This window comes from Falco punctatus, assembly GCF_963210335.1.
Source record: "Falco punctatus genome assembly, chromosome: 12".
In the NCBI taxonomy this organism is placed as follows: domain Eukaryota; kingdom Metazoa; phylum Chordata; class Aves; order Falconiformes; family Falconidae; genus Falco; species Falco punctatus.
Genome location: NC_137592.1, coordinates 30930601 through 30944312, shown reverse-complemented (window position 1 = coordinate 30944312; position 13712 = coordinate 30930601). Strand labels below are relative to the sequence as shown.

The 13712-nt window shown below is 38.0% G+C and overlaps 1 protein-coding gene across 2 annotated transcripts in view; it reads right to left on the bottom strand.

Annotated features, from left to right (window-relative positions):
- Positions 1 to 13712, bottom strand: part of PPP1R21 (protein phosphatase 1 regulatory subunit 21) — a 32013-nt gene that overhangs the window by 4854 nt on the left and 13447 nt on the right. For both annotated transcript variants that reach the window (XM_080408665.1, XM_080408666.1), the window contains 12 exons: positions 13310 to 13459; positions 10165 to 10266; positions 9996 to 10084; positions 9122 to 9258; positions 8026 to 8118; positions 6716 to 6843; positions 6194 to 6346; positions 5332 to 5424; positions 3926 to 4159; positions 2656 to 2691; positions 1334 to 1450; positions 298 to 396 (listed from right to left, as the gene is read on the bottom strand). In XM_080408665.1, coding sequence (XP_080264791.1) covers positions 298 to 396; positions 1334 to 1450; positions 2656 to 2691; positions 3926 to 4159; positions 5332 to 5424; positions 6194 to 6346; positions 6716 to 6843; positions 8026 to 8118; positions 9122 to 9258; positions 9996 to 10084; positions 10165 to 10266; positions 13310 to 13459 — 1431 coding nt within the window. The remainder of the gene's footprint in view (positions 1 to 297; positions 397 to 1333; positions 1451 to 2655; positions 2692 to 3925; positions 4160 to 5331; positions 5425 to 6193; positions 6347 to 6715; positions 6844 to 8025; positions 8119 to 9121; positions 9259 to 9995; positions 10085 to 10164; positions 10267 to 13309; positions 13460 to 13712) is intronic.

Below are 13712 nucleotides of genomic sequence, written 5' to 3'. Positions count from 1 at the left end.
CCACACCATTTGACATTAAGAAAACCCCCGTTTTTATAATAAGTCTTAACATCAGATGCGGTAAAACACAGGTTTGGCTACTATAACCTTTTACTTGCAAGCATGTTCCACTTACACTTCAGATCCCAGGTATAAAGTTGATTATTTAAGTCTCTTTTCTACGTATCATTAGAGTTTTCACATTACATAACTAAGGACCTAGTAAAGGCTAGGCCCTGTTCGACAGTTGTAATTTTTCTCCTCCAGCTTCCCCTTACACACAGTTACATCTATTACGTTGTGTAACATCTTACTTGCCTGTAATCTACTGATGTTTTGACTAGCTAGTTTCAACTCCTCCGTGAGCGATTCCTTGGACTTCTCCGCTAAAGACAGCCTTTTGGCAAGTGCTCGACACTGTCAACCAGAACAGGACAGGGAAGGCAGAAGGGAGGAAAGTTAGTTCCAGAGTATTGCCTTGCGCCATCTTTAACTGATTATTTTGGATGTTTCCATCTTTCTGCATTCTTTAGTTTTCAAGAAACTTAGAGCTTGTGCACGTTTTCAAATGCAAGTTAATGTAATAGTTAACACCAATGGTTTTTTTCATTTCATACATTTTTTCGATACATACAGAGTTGTATTACCAATGCTCTAAATATCTTATTTTTCACATAATTACTAGGAAATATTTTATAAGGGCAACACAAACAACTAACTTCATACATTGATCAAATCTCAGAGAAAGATGGCTCCTCCATACTATGTCAATTAACATTAAAAAATATTTAAGAGGATTTCCTCTGTTAACCTGGAGCTTTGGTATATTCCACATCAGTTAATTACACAAATCAAAACAGCCACTATTTTTAACAAAAATTACCTCATTTGAAATGAAAACAGGAAACTATATATACAATGAATCATTTTGTTAATTCTTAAAGTATAACTTACGCCTAAGAACCAATTTCTCAGAGGAGAGCCATTTTCATCACTTCACAATACACTCAGATCTTTCTGAATGACATCAGTATGACTTTAACATTAAGTCAAGACCAGCCTGGTAACTAAAGCCAGCTGCTTCAGCTTATATGAACAAACCTATACATGATACACATACTACTTAATGCACCCAAGACAAGGCTACCAAAGGACTTTATTTTTTTAAAAAAGTATTTCTACAGTATCTATTTTTATGCATACTAGACCACAGGCAAAAAACATACTCCAGGAACAGTCTATTACGAAACATTATGTTCCACATATTTAAACTCACTGTTGTAGTAACACTTGCCTGTGGAAAGTTCAAAAATGGATTTACTGTTTTCAGCACAGACACTGCCTGCATGCTCACCTCAGCATGGAAGTGTACCGATTTGCTGTCAGCAAGCTGCAGATGAGATGTAAGTTCTGCTATCCTTGCCATATAGTGGGTTTTTATCAGATCTTCACGAGACTCGGTATCTGGAGCCTGGCAAAGCAAAAATCAAAGCAGACAGGCATTTATGTTTAATAGACTGAATACTTGCATCACAACATTGTCCTCCATACTGACTTCTTTTCTCTTCCCTCCTAAGGCCTGGCTGCTCTACCCAAAAGCATCAAATTCCCCAAACACAACAGACAAATTATAGCAGGTGACTCTGCAATTTGTCACTCTCGATGGTAACTCTTAACGTCAGATTTCCTTAAAGGATAAAGAGCTGACTGAAGAAGTAAGAAGTGATCTTGATTTAACATATCAAGTCTCTGATGAAAATCCACTGCAGAAGCAGACTGCTTTCGCCTACATAAAAGTTTACTGGCTTTTCCCAAACAAGGAAGAATTCCTTTGCACAGCTAAATTTCAGAAGCTCACAGTCAGAACTATTTCTAATGTTGCATGTTCCAGAAGCTTCTTTAGACATTTGAACTTAAAAAAAAAACGCAAAAACCAAAGCCAAAACCCAAAACTAACCACAACTCTTCAGTTTACTTTTTTATGTTACAGAGCAACCCACTAGCGGCAGCTTTCACATGACTTGTTGTTACCTTCCAGTTCAGCGCTACGCAGTAGTTTTTAAGAACTTGTATCAGTTATTATTAAAAAAGGGGTGGGGCCAGGTAATATCTTCAGAAGAAAAGGAGGAGTAAACTAAAACACACATCCGTTCCTTCCAGTATCAGAAAAGGGAAAGCACTGAACCTGACTCTGCTAAGCTCTTGCCCCAGCAAGTGCTAAATAAAGAGTTAACATTTAGTCTGACAGCTGGTTCAAAGTTTCTTTCAGTGTGATCTCTGGTTTGGAATAGCCTGTACTTAAGTGTTAAATACCAGGCACTACAGTCAGTGGCTTTTTTGCAGCTTAAGCCTTTCCACAAGGGTTAAGAGTTGAGGCTTGGAATGCAGTTAGGGTTACTGTAGTACAGACAGACCAATGCTTTCCTCAAATTACAGAGGACAGGCCTGGACCACAGCTCACACTGCTCCAAACTGCTTAACAGTTCGCTAAACAGCAAAAGAAAATTAAGAAATATATGGATTTCAGAAACTTGAACATATAGTATACGGACTACACAGGTGACTCATGCCATTATATGACAATACTCTTGGTAATTAGACCTCTGGCATAAGTTTAACAGAATCAGAATTGAAGTATTTACCAGATGTACTTTGATAATGTTTAAAACAGATTACCTTTTCATTATCGGTAGTTATAGTCAACATTCCAATCTAGAACAAGGAAGAAAATACACTTAAATGAGAACTGCAAAAATAGATACCAAAGCTGCAAGTCATTTCACCTACAGTCATAGAAGGACTTTACATCAAAAAAATCTTGCAACGATTACAACTAAAACTAAGTTTACATTTAATTGTACCTGTAACAAACAAGGGTAATAATATATAGCTGAATGCCTTTAACAGAATTAAAGCTGACACCCACTCTCCAAACTTATCCTTTGACTTACAATGTACACAGGGAAAAAGTAATAAAAGCAACAAGATGTAAGCTACCGTGTATGATTATGCAACTGCTTGATCACTTGAAGTTAATTCAGAGGTACATCAGTACACTGAAACACAAATTTTTATGTCTGAAAGCGAGGAAAGCTAGCTTGGATTTCTTGAGTACCTCTGGATTCTTTTCTTTCCACTCTGACTAGTAAATTATATTGACAGCTCACCGTGAAGCACTGACAGAGCTCTAGCAGAGGGGTGTATGCCACTAACTAGTTTCATGGAAGAATATCTTCATAGAGAATCAGAGGGCTTTTTCTGATCTCAAAAGGACTAGAGACGTAAATTTATGAGAAATATATACATTACTCTGTATTCTCTTCTGTATAAATGTATACAATATGTTGGTCTGTGAGTTACATTAAGCACGGTAGCTAGAAAGCCATTCTCCTCAAACAATTCTTTCAAAATCAATTGTTGAACCCCAGTTGTATGCAGCTATGAGGATCATGTAGAAATCAGTGCTCTAGAGAACTCTGAAAGCTTGAATAGCTTCAAGTTAAAAAATTCAGCTATAAAGTGACCTGTAATAAGTCTTATAACCCATTTAAAAATACTTATTACCTACTTCCATTTGCTGTAACATACCTAGAGATGAAAAAAAGTATCAGAAACTCAGAGCTGACCCGAGATACATACCTGCAAGAGCTCCTAACTACAGATTCAGAAAAATCTAGAAGTTAAGCACCTATCACTTCCCCCCTCAGTCATACAAGTACAGAACTACAAAAATACCTCCATGATACTGAAGACAGTGAAACCTCAAAATCCAAGAAGTTCCAAACTCTGCAGAAAGTATTAGCGAGCAGCTTGCAAATACAAGGAGCCCAAGTATCAATGCATTTTAACACAGTCAAAAAGCTTTCCTTATTCGTGTTCCACTGATCAAACAGTACTACTACTAAAGAAAGTGGATTTTCTCTGTTGAAGGAAAAAGGTCACTTACCAGACTAGTACTCTTAATAGGTTCCTTCAGACTCTTTTCTGTGGCTTCCTTCTTTTGTTCAGCTACATTTGGCAAAACAGAATGCTCTTGTATAGTTTCAGTTAAATGTCCGCTAAGAGAGTTCTTCAGTTTTTGGTTTTCTTTCTCTAGCTTTATTTTAGCTAGCTGGGCCTCCAGCATCCAGTGTTCTTTTTCTTGCTCAAGTTTTGCAATTTTCTCCAAACTCTGCTGGACCTTTAGGAGGGAAAGTTTACAGTCCAGGTTATTGAACCCAAGGGAAAAGCACCACACAGAGGAAAAGTATTGTGTTAAACTATTACATAAGGGAGCTAACGAATAATGCATTTGGTAAACTACTGATTCGAGCTGTACACGTAACTGTGGTTACGTATCAAAAATGACCACGTTGTTTAATTAGTCTGAAGCATGCATCACAAACTTACAGCTCATAGAACTGGCAACATCACATTAGGCGGAAAAAAAACATGACGAAACAGGGAAGAACTTTATGAAAACTTGAAAAATGTGTGCCTGGCACTAGCGTTGTCTTGTTCTGTGCTAGAAAGACTATCGCTTTCCTCCCAGCTGCCCCACCTGACACAGACAGAAGAACCCACTTCTCCAGCTAAGAAATCAGCTATGGAATAGCACACATCATATCACTCCACACATTCCTGTTGAAATGAATCTCTTCTCTACTAATACCCTTTGAATATTGGCCACTACAAAAAAAAAAAAAAAAAGCAGCGAACTGAAGTGTTTTTCTTCTGCAAAAGTTCAGTGACAGTTCAAGCACAGGCTGAGCATTCAGGCTAATAAAGAAGTTTTAGTATTCTTCAGTGAGTCTCACTAATAGGAGATGGATAAACTGCGTAAGCCCTTTAAATACTATTTAACCTTCCTCTGCCTCACCTTCTAGAAAAAGAATGTATGTACACTACAAAAATGATAAAATGTGATCTACTAACTGAACAGAAAAATCATGGTTCTTAACCAGTGCTAATAAATGCTGCACAGTCCAAAAAAGCACTCAAAACACTACATTACATTAGAAAGAAATACTTCAGTATGCCTTATTCTTGTCTTTATTTTGCATTTATTTAAATTATTAAAGATTGCCTGACTTCTTGAATTTATAAATTAAGACATCGATGGCCTAATCCTGTCTCTTACAACTACATGTACCTTCTGCAGGTACAGGAGAACAAGTATTGGATAACCCAGCCTGACAAGAATAAGTTTCACTTTCAAAACGCTACAGGAATCTACAGTCTAATTTTACGTTTCAGTATATGCATGTATATGTACAAACAATGACACATGTAAATATGTGGAGACTATTTAATACTACTTTACCTTTACAAAATACACCATTGTATATGTCAGTAAAATTTATACCAGAATACCTGTTGTGCAAGACCTTCTCTGCTTTCTGTGGAACTGAGAAGAACCCTGCGATTGGCTAAAGCCTCTTCATAAGGCACTGAATCTGCACAAGGCTGCGGAAGGATAAAAGAAACCTCAAAACACGTCGCACGGTAGATCAGAATACGTATTCAATGTTTATTTTCTTATTGCCCTCCTTACTTCAGTGAAGGGAAGAAAAACATCTTTCAAGTGTTTACCAGCCAGTAGAAACAAAATGGCTTGAGCTCACAAAAAATACCACCCCAAAATGTACACCTGATTAAAAAGTGCTCTGAAATACCCAGGTGTTAATTAATGATCAAACTCATCTTCGGGTCCACTTTACAGACATTACAGTACAGTGATTTAGTAAGAACTGTTAAGCACACCATCATTTGTTACCAGAGACAACAGGGAGACCTGGCAGCGTTCAGTCCTTTAGTTTAGCACATTTTCTCCAGCGTACCTCCTTTATTTTTTTTCCCCTGTTGCTTCCCACTGTCTTCCAGTGAATGCAAGTATAAAAACATGATGTCATTCACTCCATATTCCCAGCAAATACGGGAGGAAATCTAAAACAAGCAGCTACCCTCTTCTCCTCGGAGCTTTGGCACAGAAATGATTAGTGGTAATGGGTAACGGCAGAACTTGCACCTACCCTCAAGCTATGTAAGCGACTATGCCCTCTAAATTTTTCAATAGCATTATTGCTCTAAGGGTTTCATTTCCCCAGCCAAGATTCTCATTCAGAGAATCTCATCCATTCCAAATACTGAAAATGCTTAGTTTGTATTCTCTTCGGCATAACCAACTATCAACAGAACTGTGCTTTCCCTGTGCAAGCATGCTAGCTGAACAAACCTTCTTCAGAGACTTCATGTAAGCAACCGCCTTTTTTTTGTACTGCAGCATACACTCTGCTGACAGAGGGCTGATGAACTCTGTTCCTCCTTTGGGGCCATAGCTCAACGAAGTAGTGAAGTGATCCAAGTTGTTGCTAAAGAACGAGGCAATCTAGACACATCAAAAGTCACTTTTTAAATTAAGTTGACCAGAAAGATTCATCACAGCAATTAACTATTTCAAGAGAATGACAAGCATTTAGTGAAACTGGACTGCACAACAAGAATTTCAAAAAAGCTACAGGCTCTTCCACATAACTTAGACTTTACTAATGTAAAGCATCCCCTTCACAGTATCTACTGTTACCACCCACTCAGTAGTGTTTAACATGTAGCCTGAAAATACCTTAGAACAAACCTGGTACTCACGTTATTAATGAGATGCACATGTAGATTTTCCAAACCATTCAACTAAGGTGTTTTTCTTTTTTAAAAACCTGCACAAATTAGGACATTATACTGAAACAAAAATATCCATTACCTTGCCCACTGCATTTGTTAAAGCCACAAGAGAGGATAAAATACAGTCATTTGTAGTTATGAGTTTCTGTGTGGCCGTTGGAACATCTTGTTCTAAAGTAGCTTTCTGACTGTAGTCCTTGGAAATATCTAGAAAAAGAAAACACACCTATGTCAAATAACAATTTTTGTCTATTTCAGCAACCACTTTAAAGTTCAGCTTATGACCTCAGGCTTCAAATGCTTCTCCCCTCTAAGCTGTATAAAGCTTTAGTCCAGATATTCTTAGTTCCTCAGTACACTGCCTTATGACAACTGTTTGTGATCATTAGGAACCAACATTATGCCTGTCACACAAGGCAGAATAAAGGTGTAGAAGTGTATTCTGTATCCCAAAAAGTGTAGCTATACAGGGGATCCAAGCTGACATTATACTAGCACTTCATTTCACAAGTACATTTTCTATTTCCATAGGTTCACATCAGGACGTTCAAAAGTAGAATTTTCAGTCATGTTCAGTATCCGAGCGTTAAGCTTACATGACTTACAAGGGAAAAGTATTTTTAATTCTGTCAGAGCAAATCTAAAAGACTAGCAGAAGTTTAGAATGCTGCTTCCTATATTCTAAAATTCTTTCAGGCAAAATTAACAGTCTTCGGGGGTGGTGGGGGATGGTGGTAGTGGAACCACAAAAAACCCACATGCACCAAAAAAAAACCCACACAAAACTTTTTGCAGGTCATTCTAGGATATACAGAAATACCAGCATATTAAAATACACCAAGTTTTAACCAAACATCACTTCACTGAAAACGTAACATATCCATGTTCCTCTGATAAAAGGAAGGTAAAGGAGGAAGTTTCAGAAAGAACACAGACTTCTTCCTAAGCTTTGGTTATATATTAATGTTAAAAGCAGTAATCAACCTAAAAAACGTAAGGAAAAATGCCACTTTGAAGACAGGTACTAGGTCAACAGCAGAGTAAGCAGGGGAGAATACGTACATTTCATGGTGTTTCACTCTGTACACTATTACCACTAAGGCAATGAAATTCAGAAAGTAAAGTGATGCTGCTTGGGAAGATCTAGAGTGCCACAATGAAATATTCCAGCAACTTAGAAGAACAAAGCTAACAGAACAAAGCGAGAAACACACATGCATGCCCAAAAGTAGCAGCTAGTAGGTTTAGTTTCTTTTCTTAGTTTGTAAAGGCAAAGCAAACCAGATTATCATGTTATTACACATTCAGTGTTGTTACAGAGAGAGTACGTGTGCTATGTTAAACAGAAAGAAGCAGAACTGAAACATAACAATATTCCTGCACTCTCACCTTTTAAAAGGTCATGAAATCCATGAAGACTTGCAGCAATGTTTGTAAACACTGAGTTGTAATTTGTCCTAAGAAGTCCTTCTGGTTTTGTACCTAAGAGTACCACAAAGAAAGGAAAAACAAACACCACTAAGATTTGACCATGAATGAAAAGAGTTGGCTTTGAAAATAATCCAATTTCTGCCTACTAGAAACATATGCACGGAGTATGAGAATCATAATAGATTCATTTACTTACATTTCCCCTTAAATATCAAATGTATATAATACCGAGTTTTGACAGAGTACGCAGGTAAAAGACTTCCAAGTTTCGTAAATTTAATTCAGATTTTACAAGTATCAACTGTTGTAGTCTCAAAACCCAATTACTCGTGCAGAAGGAGTTACATACTTACTGCTCTAGGAGGGACCATCTGGGTCCTTCTAAAGAGTGAAGGCTGAAGTAACTGGAAGCTATACAGTAAGAGTTTCCTCCTCTTATTTACAGTATGCATTTGGAGATAGTTTCCACACACATACACACAAAGGTTTTACCTGATTTTTGTTTAGTCATTATTAAACTGCAATTCTTAATGGTAATCTTAAAAACTGGAGGAGCTAGAAGTGATAATTAGTAATGAAATGTAGTCTGTTAACAATTTCATGATTAAGAGATGACAAAGACATACTGCCAATCATACCATAAAAACCTACAGTCACTTCTTCTCCTCTTCAATTAACTATGACTATCTAAAATGTGGTACACGTCAATGTCTGGTCATTCCAGACCCACCCCATGCCCATGTCCATCCCGAAGGAGCAGTCTGCAGCATTAACCAAATACTCTCCAGCACGCTCAGTCTCCCAGCCTGGATAAAAGAGGGTTCAGTACGCCAGAGCATATTGCAGAACTCACTTGCCCCATAGTTAGACTGTACCTAAAGAGTAGCATTAATCTTATTTTCCTCTATCATAGAAGTAGCATTTTATGTGTCTATGGTTAAAACCCCCCCACAGCGACAACAAAGAAAAAAGAAAAAAAAAATCCCAGCGCTGGTCCAAAAGTAAAACTAGTACCTTCCACTCACAATTTAACTGAGCCAAAACTGGCACTTACTTGGTAATGCAAGAAGACTAACATATGTATGTAGCTTCTCAAAGACTGCAGTCAACCTTTTCATGTCTCTGTGTAGCTCCATATTTCTAGCTCTTAAAGCAGCTGTGCAAAGAGAAGACTCACACTCTTCTTCCAAACTAGGAATATATGAATTATTTTTTTTAAGAAAGTGAGCAATTATCTTAAACAAATTCCTGAGTTCTGGGGTAGATAACTAGTGTTCTCTGCATCCTCAGTCCAAAGCAACAGTAGACTAGGAATTTAGTCTAGAAAGGTTAACATATCAGAGTAACTTAGCAATGCATTAAAATTACTGTGTGTATGTACTATCCCCACTCTTAGGGGCTTCAGTCACAAGCCAGGAATGGTTTACACTCACGGCAAGGAAATGATTGCATCAGTTTAAAGACTTTTGTCTCCTAAGGAGCAGAACAGGTAAAAAGAAGGCATAAAACAAGCTTTTATTTCTGCCTTAATCCAAAACCTCTTTTTAAACAGTCCTTTACACTAATAATTCATCTCCCTTCAAGCCATTCAGGAACAAAGATTTTTGCAGCAGAAAGGATATGCATTTGGCCAACTTTTACTACAGTGCTATATTTACTGCATGGTAAATAATCTTCAGACAGGCTCAAGAAATTAACAGTTTCAGTATATCAAATTAGTATCAATGCTTTTGAATAACATCAAGAAACACTAAAAATCTGTGCAGCTTTCGTTAGTCCCATCTGGAGGGGGGCTGTTAAAAGTCAGAGGTTCTGCCTTTTAAGTCACAGTGCTTTCAGGGCTGACAATATTTGAGTTGCAGATGTTGACAGTGCTGCATGCCTGACACTTAGTGCCCCTTTAATTTGATCTATCAGATCTAAAGTACCTTTTTAACTGATACGGAAGAATCTTTCTTAAAAAGCATAAGTAGGAAGCTAAATGTTCTGAGAAGGCCTTCAATTTCACAGCCGTTTCCTGGAAGGAAAAAACACCACAAGTATTTTTGCTCTGTAAAAATCTTTTTCAGTACTAAAAATAAGAATAAGAAATCTTACCAGGACTGTCACAGTGTCTTCTGTAATACTCTCGAACAAGTGAAGCATTCCTTCCTCCAGAGGGCGAACATAGGAAGCATTTTCATGAAGATACTGTGAGAACTGAGTACAGCGAGATTTTAAAATGGTGCTTGCAGAAGGCTCTTGCAAACTGTTTCAAGTTAACAATTGAACAGTCCACTTTAGCAAAGCACCTATGATCTTAAATGACCCCCAGGACGTCAATAATAAGATCTAACAGTCAAGTGATGTACAGCAACCTCTCCTACAGGACACACAAACACACACCTTGAAGGAAAGTGAGAAACAGTGAAGACTACGACAAAGTCCTGGCAAAACCCCACCCTGGGCTTTGCCACAGCACCCTATCTCATTTTAACTGCCATGCACAGCACACAAAATCCTTGCTTTTACGATTAAGCATTCTTGCATTTGTTGCTCAACTCCATCAAATTGACGCTAGATCCATGCACCATTAAGACACCAGAATAATCTATCCTACCTTCCTCCCAGCTGTTGCTTGCCTCTCACCCCTTGACCTGCGCATCAGCACAAACATTTGCACAGCTATGCTGTGCAAAGTACTGAAGCATTAAACAGAGCTTAAACTGGACAAGAGATACATTTTAACCTTTATCCGTATCCAGCACAGTTTTCAACATGGGTCTAAGCATGCTTACCCCAATGCAAAGGATGGAGCAGTAACTAATCAAAGGGAGAATTCTTACTCCCAAGAACTACAAGAGATTTGGGTGATTATGAAGCTTTTGCCTCACAGAGCTGCCTGACTTTGTAAGTATATTCTATGGCTAATTTTACCTTCAAAAAAAGCATACCTGAGAAGAAAGGTGTTTACTTTTACACAAACAAAACATAAAAGTACTGTAGGCTTTTAATTCTGATACCACAGTATTACGAAAAAGCTTTTTTCAGATTGACATAGGTAGTCAAAAGTGATCATGTTTTTTATTTTACCCCATAGAAAGATACCTTCACCTTTGATTACTTATACCACAAGAGTAGCTAAAGATCCCAGGCACACAGGATATGAGAAGTTTTAATTATTCCATGTATTATTACAGTGCGGCAACACAGTGTTAACAAGAAAAGAGATTTGCCAAGCTCTCATTCATGCATGCACAAATCCAGATGGAATTAGGGAAAATTCCTAAATCTAAGGAGGAAGAAATAACACATGCAGAATGCTCCTGGCTTGTGTTGCAAGAAAGAGGACTGGAGTTATCTGGCACAATGCTGAAGACCCAGCAGAACCCAGCAATCCAATACTTAAAGAGAAAAGGAATACTTGAACCTGGAAGGGAATTGTCCACATCTACTTTGAGTGTTTGGTGGGGAAAATAGCTCAAAAGCGCCAGACAAGACCTGGAGTTGGGGAAAAATAAATCAGTGCAAGTGTGCTAAGCCTGACACTTGTCTCATTTTCTCTACCACATTAAAGGGAGATTTCTGAACTACTCAGTGGAGGAGCTGAGATCATACTGAGAACACCTGCCAAGCAAATAGATAAATTAATCAAAAATACAGTAGCAACAGCAGCTTCAGTGAGTGATAAAAGATGCTTCACCGCTGGAAAGTCATGGCAAAAGCCCTGAGAGGTAATTGCACAGAGGAATTAGGTCATGAATACACAATGGGGCAGACTACAAGAGACATAATTATGAAAACAAACAAAGCCTGAACTACTGATTCAGAGTCAATTATCAGAAAAGGAGAATCAAATTACAGTTCTGATTAAGGTGCATGTTTCAGCTGTGTGAAAGCACTTCTCCACTGAAAAGCAACAAAGAAGTGTTAACTAGGACATTAAGAAAAAAAATGCATGAGAAGTGATACCAAAGAAACCTGCTTTTATCCCCTTAAACTGCAGTAGCCTCTCTAGAATCCAATCACCACGCTAGGCCACATAAAAAGGAGACACAGTTCCTGCCCCAAAGAATTTGGATGACAAAGCTACACAGCTTTCACCAGAAGGATACGCCGTTTTGAGTATGTTTGGTGGCAGAAGCAAGAAAATGTTCTCAAACTAAGATCTATGCTGAATCTCTGTAAAAGTGTATTCTTGATTCAAATAGTTGAAACAACTGAGAAGGTAAATAGAGGGGGATTTTTCTAGACGATAAACACCTTCACAAGCATATTTGTTGCCTGCAAAGAGATTAAAGGAGGTCTTCCCAAGCACCAGAGAGTTTTGTGAGTTAACATTGCCACTACCTGCGCTGCAGCCATTTGATCAATGCAAACCACGTCCACCTCAGTAGCTTAAGTCTGAGCCCTACAAACTTCTAAATTGAAATTCGTCTGAATCAGAAGATACCGTCATCCAGCAACTTAAATGCACATAGGTCCGCTTGCATTATGAAGTCAACAATTCTGATGTTAAAGCAGTTTTATTCCCAAGCATACATATATGCATCCCCACACAAATCCTTGTGCACAATGGTTTTTTCCATGCTTCATGGCATAGAAAGTCAAAAGATGCAGCTTAACAGCTCCAAACAGTGCTCTCAGAAAAGCCTTCCCACGGAGTTGCAAAGGAAGAGACAGCTCAGGTTTCTCATAATAATTTCAACATGCTTTGCAGACTTGAAGCTTCAGATGACTTACAGGAAAGGTCTTCACACGAATAGCCCCAAATCAGATTACAAAGTTTGTTTTTGACAACGGAACGGAACCTAAGTTCTCTCCTTCATAAGCCTACCTTACATTCAGTTTATTTCATATTAAACACAGGACCTTCTGTCTCAACATCTCCCATGCCTCAGTACATTAACTAAGACAAGCATCTGTTTAGCAGTGCAATATTTGTGTCTCATTTTAAAAGTCAGTCAGCCAAACTTTTAACAAATGCACTTTATCACTTATAAAGCAGAGCCCTAATTTTACTGTCATATTGCTCTGTAGCAGAGGCACAGCGGAGAAGGATTCTCTGCAGCTACACCTTTGCCTGCATTCAGAGAATTCACCCTATAGAAAAGGCTTCTCATGCAGGAGAGGCTGCCTCTCAGGAACACACTCACAGCACTCCAGTAAAGGTGGCAGAAGGCAGCAAAGAAGGACTAAGATTATTCACTCATGAAAGTCTACCTAACTGAACATACTCACTATTGAAATCTATAAGCTTTACCTTCTGATTGAGCGGTGATATACTGTCTGTTGCAGAATCAATGGGAAAGATCTGTACCTTCTGCTCAGTGTATGTATGGAAGTTCAAAAGAGCCGTTACAAGTTCTTGAACAAAAGCCAGTGCCTGGCCAGCAAGGTCTCGCAACTTCAGCTGTAAAGAAGTTATAAAATTACTACATTTGACAAGTACCTATTTAAATATGAAAAAAATTCTATATTTGGACACAAAAAATTGCTATCAATTATTTCTTTCTTGTCACTAGGTCATCCTAAAATACATAGCAGCAGTTTTCTTTAACTTTTAAAGTTTATTCATATACTACAATACCACACAGAAGGGCATGTTTTTCTATGACAAAGTAAGTTTTTATTTCATTCAACAGGTGGTGCTTTGCCTCTGCTGC